At 64.0% G+C, this 14,995-nt stretch overlaps 1 protein-coding gene across 11 annotated transcripts in view; it reads left to right on the forward strand.

Annotated features, from left to right (window-relative positions):
• KDM4B (lysine demethylase 4B) overlaps nt 1–14,995 on the forward strand; it is a 135,000-nt gene that overhangs the window by 93,675 nt on the left and 26,330 nt on the right. For all 11 annotated transcript variants that reach the window (XR_007145812.1, XM_047827693.1, XM_047827725.1 and 8 more), the window contains one exon: nt 9,519–9,715. Coding sequence is in view for 10 of the 11 variants with exons in the window: in XM_047827693.1 (XP_047683649.1) it covers nt 9,519–9,715 (197 nt within the window). In the remaining variant the exon portion in view is untranslated. The remainder of the gene's footprint in view (nt 1–9,518; nt 9,716–14,995) is intronic.

A 14,995-nucleotide genomic window follows, 5' to 3' on the forward strand; every position in this document is an offset into this window, starting at 1 on the left:
GCCGGGCAGAGGGCGGAGGCGGCGTGCGGGTTCGGGCACCCGGCTCTGCAGGGGCGGGGCGCCGTCGGCCGGAAGACGGCCCTCGCTGGCCCGGCCTCACCACCTGGGGTGTGCCGCTTCTGAGGGTGCCCCGTCCTCGTGCGCGCCAGGGACCGTGCGGGCCGCTGGTCTGTCTGTGGCCGTTGGCTGCTGACCCGCCCGCCGGGCCCTGGCGAAGCTCCGCCCCAGTTCCTGACGTCAGGAGGCCCGGGAGCTGGTGCCGCTCCTGCTCCTGTGGCGGGAAAGTGTGAGGGTCCCCGTGCACGCGTGCTGTTTGGGTCGATGATTTCATCGAACCGTGTTTAATAATTTTCCCCTCTAGGCTGGCAGCGCGTCCTCTCTGTCCCGTTTCGCTCTTTCACACGAGCGGACTCTAATGTCTGTTCGATTTTTCAGAAGAGGTGGCCTCCGATTAAAGCTCAGTGCTATTTAAATTGGGGGAAATGCGGCAAACGGGACTCGTCAGGCCCTGAGGCAGCCTGGCCTCGTTACTGTCTCGCGCACTCCGGTCATTTCCAGGGCCGCCCGGGTGTCCTGGGGCAGCCCCGGCCCAGACCGCCCACCGCTGGAGCCCCCAACAAGGGCGCCCGGCGTTCTTCTGATGGCTGGCGGCCCTGCCGTGACGTGTCCACCTTTTCTGTGGCCACGGCCGTGCCACGGGGGGCCCAGCACAGATCAGAGCGTGAGGCGGGCCAGGGATGCTGGGAGCGAATGGGGCAGCTGGGGGGCCAGAGGAGCTGGGGTCATAACGCAGGCCCTCCCCTGAGGCTACCAGCCCTGTCGGCCTGGGGCGGGACCCTCGGGTCCGAATGGAGCGTGTGCAGCCCTGCGAGCCTTCGCCAAGTGCCCCCCCCCCCAGGCCCTCCCCCGCCCGACTTCCGCCAGCATGGTCTTCCCGCTCAGCGGGGAGGTCCTCAGGGGACCTGGGCGCCTGCTGGCCTCGTGCCCTGGCCGTGGCAGCCTCAGTCCCCATTTCCCCTCCTCTGCGAAACGGACGTTCCCGCGTTAGTGTGGTGGTGACTTTGGTCTCACGTGTTGTCGGGCGTCCATCCCCGCAGGTGACCCTCTTTACTTCCATGACCTCCCTGCTACCTGGGGACAAGCCGAGACGTTCTGTGGTGGGAGGGCCAGGAGGGGCGTGCTGAGCAGTTGGTTTAAATCAGAATCTGCATCGGGGCCGCCTGGGTGGCTCCGTCGGTCGGGCGTCCAACTTCGGCTCAGGTCGTGATCTCGCGGTCCGTGGGTTCGAGCCCCGCGTCGGGCTCTGTGCTGACAGCTCGGAGCCCGGAGCCTGCTTCCGATTCTGTGTCTCCCTCTCTCTCTGCCCCTCCCCTGCTCGTTCTGTGTCTCTCTGTGTCTCAAAAATAAAGACACGTTAAAAATCAGTCAGAATCCGCCTCTTAAAGGACGTGGACTTGCGCACACGTGGGGTAGGGAGAGCCGGACGAGAAGAGTGGGATCACATCCCGTCCTCCAGAAACACGGAGGTGGTTTCCGTTAGCACAGTCAGCTGAGGGAAGTGAACTTCACGGTCACTCACGCTGTCATCCCGTTAGTTTAGTACGTGGGGGATTCTTTCTTTTTTTAAGGGGCCGATTCTGGGGTTTTTTAGCGTTTACTTATTTTTGAGAGAGAGAGAGACAGAGACAGAGCAGGCGAGGGGTAGAGAATCCTAAGCAGACTCCAGGCTCCGGAGTCAGCCCAGAGGCTGACGCGGGGCTCAAACTCAAGAGCCGTGAGATCATGACCTGAGCTGAAGTCGGACGCTTAACCGACGGAGCCCCCCAGACACTCCGGTATATGGGGATTTCTAAGTATGGAGAAGACTGGAAACAACCTGGACACGGCAGGTCCCCGGCCCTTCCGATTGCAGGCATTCAGGGCCCCGTGTCCGTCGGGAGCGGTCAAGCTCCGCCCACGAGTTTTGCCTGTTTGCTCCCGGTGGAGCCCTCGGAAGCAGCGTTGGGAGGTCGCGTCTGGAGCCCGGCCCACGGAGACCGGCAACGCGTGGCCCAGGCTTAGAGGCGGAGGGGGGTGCGGACCCCGGGGCTCCCGCAGGCCAGGAGCCACAGTGTCTTTAAGGTCACTGAGGACAGGCTGCGGAGGCGTGTGGCGGGGCCACTGGTGGAGTCAGCACAGGAGAGAGCTCTCTCCTTTTGCAAAAACAGCGTCCGAGGACGGTCTCGCTTTTGGTGTGTTTATTGTTGCAATTCCCAAAAGCACAGCGGTTTGCTTGCTTTCAGTCGTTCTGCACGGGATCGGTGTGGCTGGGAAAGGGTGAGTCCTCGGATGGTGGGACTCAGATGCAGAGAAACAGTTGGGCGGCCCGGCTCCTGCCAGATGAGCGGCGCGGGGAGGGGCGGGAGGAGTAGGCGGGGGTCTCGCTCCAGGAGCGGAAATGCGCCGACTGCTCTGCCAGCCCCGGGCCGGGGGCCCTGCATGCGTCAGCTCATCTGACACCCCTGCGGCGCGCGGCCGGCCTCCCCCAAGAAGGGTTTGCTGTAATGACATTCTGCCCCCTCCCCGTCTCTGTGGCCCAGACGTGGCGCCAGCCTCCCGAGGAAGATGTAGGGGTGTACTTCTGGGCCTGCGGGCTGACGCTTTCTCTACAGTTGGCAAAATGCTCGCAGAGGAGACCCTGGACCCGGCCGTACAGACTCCAGCGCGCTCCCTAGCCGGCTGTGTCCTTGGCGGTGATGGGGAGCAGGGGCGGGGAGGGGCCTGTGTGGCGCCCAGTCCCAGAGGAGCCACGGGTCGCTGGCCGCCTGCCACCTGCTGACTCAGACCTGAGCCCACCCTCCCACGTGGCTGGGCAGCATTCTGTGCGCTCTGGCGAAGGCCGTCGGGAGGGCCACGTCATGAGATCCTCTAAGTCGTGTCGGGCGTTAACGTTCGTTCCCGTGAAAAGGTTGAGTTTACTCCGCTTTACGGCCCAGAGAGGGAGACCCGGCGTCAAGGTTGTAGAGCTCGGTTATCATCAGGGTCTCGTGTTGGTGGTGGTTCTGGGAGTCCCTGCCGCCGCGTGCCCTGAGTGCCAGGGGCCTGTCCCTTGTCCTCCCCGGCCCACACAGCCCGAGCCGAGTGCTGCTGGGCCCCGAGGGCCACCCGCGCTGAGCCTGACGATATGCCAGTTTCTATTTTGTCACGCTCTGGGGAGAAGAAGCCTGTTCGTCCCCGCTTGTGGCCCCTGCTCTGCTAAGCGGCGGCAGACCTCCTCCCTGTCCTGTTTTCTCATTTTCCTTGGACCCCGCAGCAGATCCTGGGAGACCTACGCGTGAACGTCAGGCTGTTTGATGTGTCAGGCTTCCAGCCTGGGGTGACAGCCTCCCTGCTCCCGGCGCCGTGCTCAGATTAGGCCCGGGGCCCCTAAACTCCACGGTCGTGACTCTTGTCATTTGTCATCTGGAAGTGACAAGAGTGCTTCTTGTTGAGCCTCTGGCTGCTGCTCTCAAGATCCCCGGCCTTCTGTGACAGAAGTCATCCCCTGGGGGTGACAGAGGCCTGTGCTTATGGGACAGAAGGCTCCATGTCGGGGGGCACTGTGTCTGGGGACCAGCTGGGGCCCTGGCTGGGCTCCTGCTCCCCCCAGCCCTCCTGCCTTCTCTCTCTCCTCTCCCCCCACCCTCTCCCCTCCCCCACCGGTGCTCTCGGGGACCTTGGCGAGATGTCCGTGAGACTCAGTCCCCGGGTGGGCGCAGAGGCATCGCGACCTGGCCCTCCCCCAGGGTGCTTATGTGGAGGGGCCGGACGAGGAGAGGGCACAGTAGGTGAGTGCTCCCAGCGACCAGGGAGGGTAGATGGGGCCCTGCTGTGCCCTCTGTGCACCTGTCTCCTCACGCGTTTTTATCCCCGCCCCATCGTAGCCAGAGCTGCTGAGGGCAGGTACCAGCGTGCGGCGACACCTGACCCCTTCGTCCCTGTAGCTCAGACGCACAGCAGTCCGCACGCAGGAGACGGGCTCTCTCTGAGCTGCGAGTCCGAGACCCTTTTGCTCTGGGTTCTTCTGATGGCTTGCGTTGCAGATTCGAACCTTGGTGCCTCTCTTTTTAAACATCCTAAAGCCTTAGGAAGTTAAAGGCCCGTAAAGCACAGGTCCACACTGGGTCAGCTGTTCTGAAGGCTGCAGGCGGCTTGCCGCCAGCCCCGGGGTGACGGGAGTCCCTTGGGGAAGCCACTCCCGCGACTTGGGCCTCGTGTGATGTCTCTGCTGGTAGGTGTGGCACCTTGGGACTGATTCGGGAACAAAACCCCACCCGCACGCCCACCACCCCAGAGGAGAGGAGAGAGACCCGCCCCGACAGCTCTCTGCCTCTCTTTTCTGCCGTTTTTCTGTACTAGGAGGGGACTCAGAGACCCCGGACAGCACGGGGCGGGTCCTGCCAGGCCCTCCGAGGCCCTTTCGGGCTCTGGTGGGTATGTTTCCCCGGTGAATGGCCAGCTCGGGCGGCAGATATGGAGGGCAGGGGGCCCAGAGAAGACGGAGCCTGAGGCCAGGCCTCTGGGCACCAGGCTCCGGGCGCTTCCTGGCACCCGGCGAGAGCTGGATTCCGGAAGCAGATGGAAGGGGGTGTGCAGCCTGCTCTCCTCGGTATGAAGACCAGGACCGCAGTAAGTCCTCACGAGGACGTCCGTCTTGGTCAGCTCGAGCTGCTGTAATGAAGTACCGTGGGCGGGGCGGGGGGGAGGTTATAAACAGTGGGAACGGGTTCCCCACACTTGGGGAGACTGGACGTCTGAGACCAGGGACCAGCGGGGCTGGGCTCGGGTGAGAGCCGTCTGGCAGATTGTGGACGGCTGCTTTCTCGCCGGACCCTCGCGTGGAGGAGGTGGCGACAGGACGGGGCGGGGAGTAGGGGACTCCGTTTCACTGTAGTTACCTGCTGACGTCCCCGTCTCTGCTTACAGTCGCGTTAGGGGTTGGGGCTTCAACACGGGAACTTGGGGCGGGGGCGGGGGGGACACAACTCTGTCCGTAGCACGGAGTCTGTGGTGGCTCCCCCGCGGGTCCTTCGGCCTCAGGCTACCTATAAAGGTCGCCCTGCCCCCTACATCAAGGGACGGCACGCTTTCTGTAAAGGGCCCCACAAGGTCTGTGTGGGACGGCCCCACCCTGCCGTCGGAGCGCCCGCACAGCCGTGGCCGCGGCCGCGTGCCAGGAAAACTTTATTCACGCACAGGTGGGGGGCTGCGTTTGCCCACCCTCGACTTAAGGGACACACCTGCCCAATAAAGAGATTTAGGAAACTAAGCAGCTTGGTCGGCGGGTCTTTGGGCCCCACGGTTGAAAGGGCCCCGGTAGGTGTTTGACGAACGTCCTTGGCTTGTTCTGAAGATTTTTGGTCGTGATGGCGGCTTCCGTGTACTTGGGATTGCGCGTAGCGTGACTCTTGAGATGACGGATCTCTCCTGAGGATGGTTCTGCCACTTAAATGGTGTCCTGGCCCGACGGGTGGACCTATCTCGTTGCCCAGGACTGTTGACCAGCCTGCTTACGGTTCTGGAGTCGAGCCCGGCTCTGTCTGGATTTCTCACTTCCTTGGGTGAGATCCCTCGGGGTAGGGGGCGGGGCTGGCGGCTGCTGTCCCCACCAGCCTGGCTTTGGTCGGGGCAGGCTGGGCAGGCCTGTCCTCGGAGGGGTTCTGGTTTCGCGGGGGGGGGGGGGGGGTACTGTCTCTCCTCTGCTGTCGTTTCGCAGCACGCGTTTTGCCTGCGTTGCGGGAGGGCCACCGCATGTACCGCGTGAATTAGCTACAACCCGGCTCTGGGAGGCAGGCTGTCGGGCCCCTCTCGATGTGAGGCGTCGTCAGGGAACCAGGTTCCGCCCGCGGGTATGGGCGGTGTCCACCCTGCCCCAGCCCACACTGTGCCTCTTGGCTGCCCGCGGGCCGATGGAGGGTATGAGGGCACAGGCCGAAGCCACGGGTGCCGGGCCCAGCGCGGGGCAGGGAGCCCAGGATCGGGGCGAGGCGCGGCAGCCTGCGCGTGGACGGGAGGCCGACCCCAAGGCAGGCAGGTCCAGGGTGGGGACCTGCAGGTCAGGCAGCTGTCTGGGAACAGACCGTTGGTGGAGGCTGGCAGCGGGGGGGACCCCGTGCCACAGTGAGCCTCTCCCCGCCTCCCCCACCCCAATTCCCGCCTCTTGCCTTCGCTTCCTCCTCGGATCCCAGATGGCCCCGCCTGGCACTGATGCAATCCCCAGCCACCCTGCCTTGGCTGATTAGGGCAGGACAGGTGCCACTCAGCGTGCTAGTGACTGAGCCCCGCTCCGCGCAGAGCCCCTCCACGCCCGGTTCTGGGGGCTGAGGGCTGTGGGCCCTGACCGTGGCACGGGAGGCCCTGGGGCGGGGGGCTTGGACCCGGAGGGGGCCCCTCAGACCTCCTCCCCCGCATCGGCGCCCCATTTCTCATCGGAAACTAACGACACGGCCAGCCCGTGACAGCCGTGTGACAGCAAACACGCTCTCTCTGTCGCCGGCGCCGACGGGGGGCCGCTAACTTGGGGAGCTGATGCGAGAGCAGCAGAGACCGTCTGCTTGAGTGACTCCAGCAGATCCTTGAAAACGCGTGTCCCAGAGGGTTTGGGGGAGGGATGGGGGCCGGAGGGGGAGAACGAAAACGAATAGGGCCGTTTGCTCCGGGCCTCCCGCCCCGGGCCCTGCTCAGAGGCTGCCCGAAGCTCCTGCCCCAGCCCCCTCCCGGGTCACCCCGGCAACGCCGAGCCTCTGCGCGTGCTCCCCGCTGGCCACAACGAAACAGCGGTGTATGATGGTCCCACGGGGGCCGTTGGGGGGCTGGCACGTTCAGCCCCAGGAAGTCGCTTGTGAGGAAGAGCTGAGGTCCCTTCGTTGGCCTTAGCAGCCTTGTCTCCCCGTGTGGTGGGCCGACGGGAGCCCGTGGGTCCGTGGCACCTGCTCCCGAGCCCGGCTGTTCCGCCGTGGAGGTGACGTGGCCGTGTCCTGAATCCCAGCGGCTGTCACCCCCTCCCTGGGTCCCGCTGCTTGCTCCCCGGATGCCCGTCTGCTCCGCTCTCCGCCCCCGCCGGTGACCAGCCCCACCGTGGCCAGAAGCGGGCCGGACTCCAGGCCGCCAGGCAGTGCTCCGTGGAGCACATCCACGTGTCCCCCTCCGTGCTGCACACAGGTGCCTTTTCTAATTACTTAAGGAGAAGCGATTGCAAAGCCACTCGATACAAATCCCTTAAGCTGCTGTTGATGGTGACTCTGGGGAGGCTGCGGCCGGGCCAGGAATCTGAAACACGGGCACCATCTGTGCTCCCGCCACTGCGAAGCCAAATTATACCGCCAGCCCTTCTCTCCTGCACAATTTTTCATTAAATGAATTGCGTTTGCTGGGAATCGCTTGTCCACAAATGGTCCCTCCTGCTCACCGTGGCGAGGTTATCGCTGTCCCCGAGTCCGAGCTCCTGGTTCCAGCCCCGGGAGGAGTGGGGGGTGGGGCCTGGGTCCGCAGGAGATTCCTCTGGAAGTTTCCCGGAGCCCCTTCTGCAGCCCCACGGCGCCCACCTCAGATCGGGGGTCCTCCACGTTCCCTGCTTCCGGGGCAGATCGAGGACCCTTGGAGGGGGAGGCAGTTAGCTCTCTTCCTTCTCGCCGTCGTTTCCGTTGAGAAAGCGGCGGTGACGGCGACACGGTTGTAAAGGGAGGGCGAGACGTGTGTTTAAAATGGAAATAGAGGGGCGCCTGGGTGGCGCAGTCGGTTGAGCATCCGACTTCAGCCAGGTCACGATCTCGCGGTCCGTGAGTTCGAGCCCCACGTCAGGCTCTGGGCTGATGGCTCAGAGCCTGGAGCCTGTTTCCGATTCTGTGTCTCCCTCTCTCTCTGCCCCTCCCCCGTTCATGCTCTGTCTCTCTCTGTCCCAAAAATAAATAGAAAACGTTGAAAAAAAAAACGGGAATAGGTTTTAAGCCACAGTTTCAGAAACGGGCTTCTCCTAAGCCCGTTCATTTGACAGGGGGGCAGAAAGGGGCAGGAGTTCAGAGTCTGAGCCACAGGGGCTGCGGTGGATGTGCAGGTGTCCCTGGGCACGTATGTCCCCGAAGGGTGGCTGCAAGTGCAGCACCCCAGGGTCACGTCCCCCCCCACTCCCCGAGATGCCCTAGGCTGCCTGCTGCGGGGGCTGGTTCATCTTCAGAGTCTAGACCAGCGGGCCGCACACCAGGGCCTGTGCCACACCCGGCCCTTCGCCTGTTTTCCTAAATCAAGTTTTATTGGTGTGAAGCCACCTCTGTTCACTTACGTGCTCGTCTGTGACGCTCCTGAGCTCCAGCAGCAGAGTTGAGAGGTTGTGGCGGAGACGGGGCAGTCCACAAAGCTGAAGATGCTCGCTGCCTGGCCCTCTGCCAGCTCTGCCCTAGACCAGTGTCCCCTCCGTTTCTCTCCCTTGTGGCAGTAGGATGATTTTCCAGCCCCGTCTCGGTCTCATCCCGCAGGTAAGTAGGAGACCAGGGCTGCCTGGGTTCCTCCTCTGCTGACTGAGGAGGGTCATTGGCTCACTGGGCAGAGCCCAGCTTCCAGAATCTTCGGCTGGCTTTTCTGGCCAATGACTCCCCGAGGTGTTAAGTGTCCCCGGGACACCTGCGTGCCTCCCGCACAGTGCGCAGCCCCGGGGCTTATGCTGTGACCTGGAGGAGAGGCTCCAGGAACATGTGGCCTGTGGGAGTCGTTCAGGGCCCAAGAGGGACGGGTCTAGACAGCAGAGGAGGGGGCAAAAGGGACACCATTTCAGCCTGTCTTTGCCACACTCGTTTGCCCCAGCGCTCGAAGCTCCCAGACACAAAGGGCCCTCCGGCCCAGGCAGCGTTCCTCCAGGCCACCCGGCACACCGTGCCAGCCCCCTTTCTCAGCCGGTGCTCTGTGTCCGAGTTCTCGCCACCCCGGGGCCGGCTGCTGAGCCTCCGGGTCCTGGCTTCCTCTCCCCAAACCCACGAGGCAGGGATCGGGACCGGCCTGTGTGCGTCCTTGGGCACCCTGTACCTGCTCGGAACCACTCGTGTTTCCTTTTTCGCTCTCGGCCTTTTGGGGCTGACAGCTCTTCCCTCTTCCTTCCTAACCTTTGGAGTTGCTGCTGTTAGGAAGCATTTCTTGTGCATTTTTACCCACTTGGGGGCTCGTGTGTCCGACAGGAGGGAGATTTTGCTTAAAGCCGACACCTGGGCGGCCGGAAAGCCCCCGTGGCCTCGGGCTCCTTAGCTGCGTCTCTACGCCTCCTGACCCCGAGGTCCCCACAAAGGGTCTGCTGTCCTGTCCCTGGACCGTGTGCTGGGCGGTGGCTGTGACCCCACGGGGGCGGGCCAGGGGCTCGCACTGGAGGGCACGGCTTCCGCCCGGGACAGAAAGGTACCATCTCGTGTCTGAAGGTAGCAGTTCTAGAGAGGAGAGGGCCCAGGCCGTTGTCACCCGCCTTTGTTCAGCTCGCTGGCCACGGGCTCAGCGGGTCTCCCCTCCCCGCCCCCCAACAGTGCACGTGCCGGAAGGACATGGTCAAGATCTCCATGGACGTCTTCGTGCGCATCCTGCAGCCAGAGCGGTACGAGCTGTGGAAGCAAGGCAAGGACCTCACGGTGCTGGACCACACCCGGCCCACAGCGCTGAGCAGCCCCGAGCTGAGCACCTGGAGCGCCTCCCGGGCCTCACTCAAGGCCAAGCTCCTGCGCAGGTGAGTCACCCGGCGGCCCGAGCCGCTGCACCTGCCTGGCTCGGGTGATGACCGTAAGTGACTCCCACTCTCACTCTTTACCGGGCTGCTGGCCGCAGGCTGTCCCTGACCTCCCTTCTCCCCTCCTCCCTCCCTTCTCCCCTCCTCCCTCCCTCCTCCCCTCCTCCCCTCCTCCCTCCCTTCTGCCCTCCTCCCTTCCTCCCCTCCCCTCCTCTGTCCTCCCCTCCTCCTCCCCTCCCTCCTCCCCTCCTCCTCCCCTCCCTCCTCCCCACCTCCTCCCCTCCTCCCTCCCTTCTCCCCTCCTCCCTCCCTTCTCCCCTCCTCCTCCCCCCTCCCCACTCCCCTCTTCTCCCCCTCTTCCCCATCTCCCCCTTTCTCCCCCACCTCCTCCCTCCTTTCCTTTTCCTTCCAACCCCCCTCTTGCCCTCCTCCTGTTTCTTCTCCAGGTGTTTCTCTGGCCTCCACTTCCCCCAAACACAGGCGATGGGCCTTGGGGCAGGTGGCGTCAGTGTGGTCAGGGTCTCAGGTTCCCTCCAACCCCTCGTTCTCCAGCTCCCGGGAGGCCAGCCCTTTGGCCCTTGGGCCGCACAGTTTCCTCTCTGGGAGGACGCGTGCGGTCACTCTCCTGACAATCCTGGGCGCGAGAGCCCTGTTTCTGCGCGTGGGCGCTGCGCGGGTCCCTTCTCGGCAGCTAGCGTGGCTGGGCTTTTTGCGTCTGTGGGTGCTCATTTGGCACTTGCCAAAACGTGCTGTTTGGATTCGCGATGACAGCAGTGACTGCAGAGTTCTTTGCACCCCTTTTGGGCTCAGAGGGCCCCCCTCTACCGCATGGACCCTTCCAGGACAGGGTAGTCGCTGCCCGGCCCGTTGCCTGGCATCGGGTGGGGGAGGACAGGACAAGACGACAGCGCCCTCCTGGTGTGTCGCCGAGGCCGTAGGGGCGCGGGGGGCAGGTGTGGGCTGAGGTGGAAATCAGCGTGGTGCCAGGAACCAGAGACAGCCGGCCGCAGGGCCCGGCAGCGGCCTGGTGCCCAGAACGTCGGTCCGTTTGCTTTCTGTGGGAGCACCCGGGCTCCCCGGGTCTGAGTGCTCACAGACAGCCTTCCGCCGGATTCCTTCTTGGTGCCCGTGGACCAGTCAGCAAATGCTTGCTGGGCCCCCGGCTGTGAGCCGGGACCTGGCGGTGAAGGGCCAGCCGGTCTCTCGGGGCCACTCGACTCCACGAAAGCCGCTGTAGAAGATAGACACTCGATACACAGGCGAGCCTGGTGTGTCCGGGGAAAACTTTATCGACGGACGCTGAGGTTGGAATTTCGTATCATTTTCACCTGCCACAAAGTATCATATCACCGTGCTCTGAACTTGCTTCACCCTCAGCGGCACCAAACTAGGGGGCTGGCGGATCTGTGCCTCGAGCAAGGCTTTTCCAGTGCAGCCACTTGGTCCCTTCTGGCTTGATCTTGACCTGGCTGGCAGCGGACTGTGTCTCCCTGGGGCCTGGCCGCTGAGGGCTCGGGAGGCTGGGCCACATCCTTCCTTGGGGGAGCCCCATCGCTGGCACTCCCACACCCTGTGGGGACGTCCTGGGAACTATTTCTGGGGAAAACCATCCTGGCCGGGTGGCCGTGCCGGTCCACAACCTGCCCCCGACCGGGCTGTCCTTGTTTCCACGTGTCCGTCTGTGAAACCGCGAATCTTGGGCAGACTCAGCCTCCCTGCGTGTCTCCCCCACCCCGGGGCCCCTCTCTCTGAGAATGTTCCGGCAGCTCCTGACAGCCCTTGTGAAGGTGAGTCTCCCTTTTCCGATTTCTTTTGTTGTCCGTCCTTTTGATTTCCGGCCGGCCGTCAGCCTCTCCCCACTCTCCGCGTTCTTTGCCAAGAGCAGCTTCTTGCTGAGGCCGCCCCCCAGGCCAGACGTGCATTTGCATAATGGCTGATTGATTGTGGCTCCGGCTAATTGGTCAACAGAACGGATTGCCGGCAAAGAGGCAGCGCGGCCAGGAACGGAGTGGCATCAGAGGCTGTCGGAAGAGCCTGCCCGGGACGAGGGACCACGGGCTGCCAGCCCAGAACCTTCCGTGCCAGAGGAAGTGCCCTGCAGCCCCGCTGCCTCGGCCGCCGCCTCACCCTCCTGGCCCCCGTGTCGGCCCCCGTGTCGTGTCGTGCCCACACTGTTCCTTTCTGGAGTGTTCCTGCCTTGCGCCTCTCCCTTCCTCGCTGCCGACCGGACCCGGGGAGCTGTTTTACTCCTGCAGGGAGACTGAGTAACAGATCAGTCGTGATCCCAAGGGTATAGTTGTCTTTAAAGCCTTTAAACATGGAAAACACAGCTGATTCCTTTCTCTTTCTTCAAAGTCACTGGTTGAGGGGGCCGTTCTCCAGAAAGGCTGACTGGGGACCCAAGGCCAAGCTGGATGTCGCTGTGCTCGGCCCGAGTTCAGTGACACTTAGAGTCCCGTGTGACTCTCTCCCGGCCACTGGTGCCCTGCCCCGACCCGCTGTGCCGGCCCCCCTGAGCCCCAGCTGGGATGGCACCCCCTGAACACCCTCCGGCCCAAGCCAGGAGCGATGCCAGCCCTGTCCCCACAGCGGAGCCCCTCCCCTTAACACTGGGGACTCTGGGGGCCAGGTCAGTCTCTGGGGAGGACACATCCTGAGGTTAAGGAGCACCCCCGACCCAGCAGCACCCCCGGTTGTGACAACCACAGGTGCCCCCAGACACCATCTGGGGCCCCTGCCCAAGGGTGTGGTGCGGGGGGGCCCCTCTCCTGCCCGCTGCCCCCTCCATCCCGCGAGTGCCCACGCGGCCTCTCCGCCTTCTCTGGCACCTGCAGCTTGTCCGTGGTCCTTGCTCAGACCGGCTCAGCCGGGCCGCCGCCCCCTAGGGCTTCGGCCTTCCGGGTAGCACCCCCACACCGCACCCCAGATGTCGTCTCCAGGCAGAAGCCAGGTGTTGGCCTCTCCGGGAGAGTGATGTGGGCCTCTCTTGTCGCCCTCCTGTGGGTTAATCTTCCACACCAAACTCTGGTCGTGTGAGTTCACCCCGCCCGGTGACACACGCCACGAACCGTGACCTCCCTGCCCCTTGCTGGAAGGCCCCCTCCCCCGGTCCCTGAGCACCGGGAGGACCCTTGCCTGGGCGCCTCAGGCCCCCGTGGAGCCTGGCGCTGAGCCCGGGCCGGCGTCTCCGTGTTCTTCCTCCTCCCGTTCCGCGCGAGCGGTCCCCCTGCGGGTGCACACGCTGCCTTTTCCTCTCGGCCCCTTGTCACTTCTGACGAGCGCTTCCGGAAGCGCTCTGCACCAACCATGTGTTCCAGGAGGCGTGTGATACGCACCTTCCCCACAGCGCGGTTAGTTTCGTGAAGGTGAGGTCCTTTAGGTGCCGCGGGCCTGCCTGTCTCTGGGGCGTGGAGTGCTGGAGGGAAGGGAGGAGAGTGTCTTGGGGCCAGGCGGTGGGGAGAAGGACCTTCAGCTCTGTGCCCGGACGCAGCGGCCGTGCTGGCCCCGGGGGCCTCGCCGTGGCCTGAGGGTCCTCTGTGGAGGTAGAGACCCCGGGCGGCAGCCGGTCCTGTGAGAGCTGGCGCCTTGGGTGCTCTGGGCCCCTCTGTGTCTGTTGACCGGACCAGGAGCCCTTCCCCCGGCCTGCTGCACGGGCCGGGGTCCAGAAGGAGACCCCACCCCCGCCTCTCCTGCCATCAGCGATCCCAAGAACCTGCTTCCGCGTTGAAAGTATTAGTGTGGGTGTTTGAACTCGGTCCCAGTAATTAGTTCGTAGGAACCCACGTCAGGGACGCTCAGTCAGGCCTGGCCGGTAAATTCGTGTTCTCCTCCACCCTCTCCTGAAACCACCGCCGGGAGCCCAGAGGAGTGACCGAGAACGGCAGAGGGAGGGCGGCTGCTGAGCAGTGCCCACAGACTTTGGCAGGAAGGAAAGGGCGGGCAAGCGGGCCCGCCTTCGTGGCGCTCTCCGGAAAGGCCGGGGAGACACGCCGGGGGCTCCGGTGGGCTGGAGGCCGAGTGCGAGGCGTCGCGGGGCTCGGGTTGAGATTCGGCAGAAGGCGGCGTGCGAGTCGGCTTCTCCAGCGAGAGACAAGAGCGGTGAGCCGCCAGCCACCTGACCCTCCCGGGCACGACTGCAGGCAAGGAGGAGCCCGCAGCTCGGGCAGACCTGGCTCCAGGCGGGCCGACGGAGAGGTGAGCCGGGAGTCGGCTTGAGGAGTCTCCCAGAGCCGAGGGGCTGAGCAGAGGACAGGGGGCATCGGACAGCAGAGGCTCCCTGAGCAGCTCCGGCCTCTGCCAGGAGCTTTGGGCAGAGAGAAAAGAACATTGCCTGGCGCCCAAGCGCTGCGTTCTCAGAGTTCCAAGTCGGGCACAGAGGACGAGAATGACCCACGCTGTGCACACGTCACTATGCAGCTTCACAGCTCTGGGTTAAAGAGAAGATCCCAGAAGCTTCTGGAAGGAGCAGCCAGGCCCACGTAAAGAACCAGAGACCCTAAAGACATTGGACTTTGCACCCGTGATGCTACGAGCCAACACACGAAGGAACAAGGCCTTCAGAAGTCGGAAGGGAAACGAACCCAGCCGGGGCGCCCGGGTGGCTCAGTGGGTCGAGTGTGCGACTCTTGATACCGGCTCAGGTCATGATGTCGCAGTTCGTGATTTCAAGCCCCACGTCGGGCGCCGCGCTGCCAGTGAGGAGCCTGCTTGGGATTCTCTCCCTGCCCCTCCCCCACTCGCGCTTTCTCTCAAAAGACAAAACAAAACCTAGCAAAATTACCAACTCAGTGTGCAAGGGGATAAAGATCTTTCTAGATCTCTAAAGCCTCAATTTCCCTTCCTTACTGAGGAAGCTCCTGGAGGATATACTCCAACTAAACAAGGGCATCAACCAAGAAGTTCGTCAGATCGAGGGACCCGGATCCCACCCAGGCAAGTCCAAGGCAGTCTCAAGGGGACAGGCCCCCAGGTGTCACCGAGGAGCGTGGGACACCCTGCGTCAGAGGCCGCACCAGGAGCTTGGGGGTCGCCTGGAGAGCCAAGCATCTGAGACGGGCCGATGACCGACTCTAGGAGGGGCGAGCAAGGAACACACGGCAGGCAGCTGCGTCGCTCGTGGATGGACGCTGTCTACAGAGTCAGAAAGACGGAAGGAAGGCTTTCCGCCACGTGGCACGTGGCGGCAGGATGGCCACACCCCGCGTGACTGCTGGCAGGCAGCGTGGCCGTGCAGGCGGCGGTAGGGGAGAAACCGCCACAAGCAGGGAAGGCGGCCCATCT

This window comes from Prionailurus viverrinus, chromosome A2 (genome assembly GCF_022837055.1).
Source record: "Prionailurus viverrinus isolate Anna chromosome A2, UM_Priviv_1.0, whole genome shotgun sequence".
NCBI classification, from domain to species: Eukaryota; Metazoa; Chordata; class Mammalia; order Carnivora; family Felidae; genus Prionailurus; species Prionailurus viverrinus.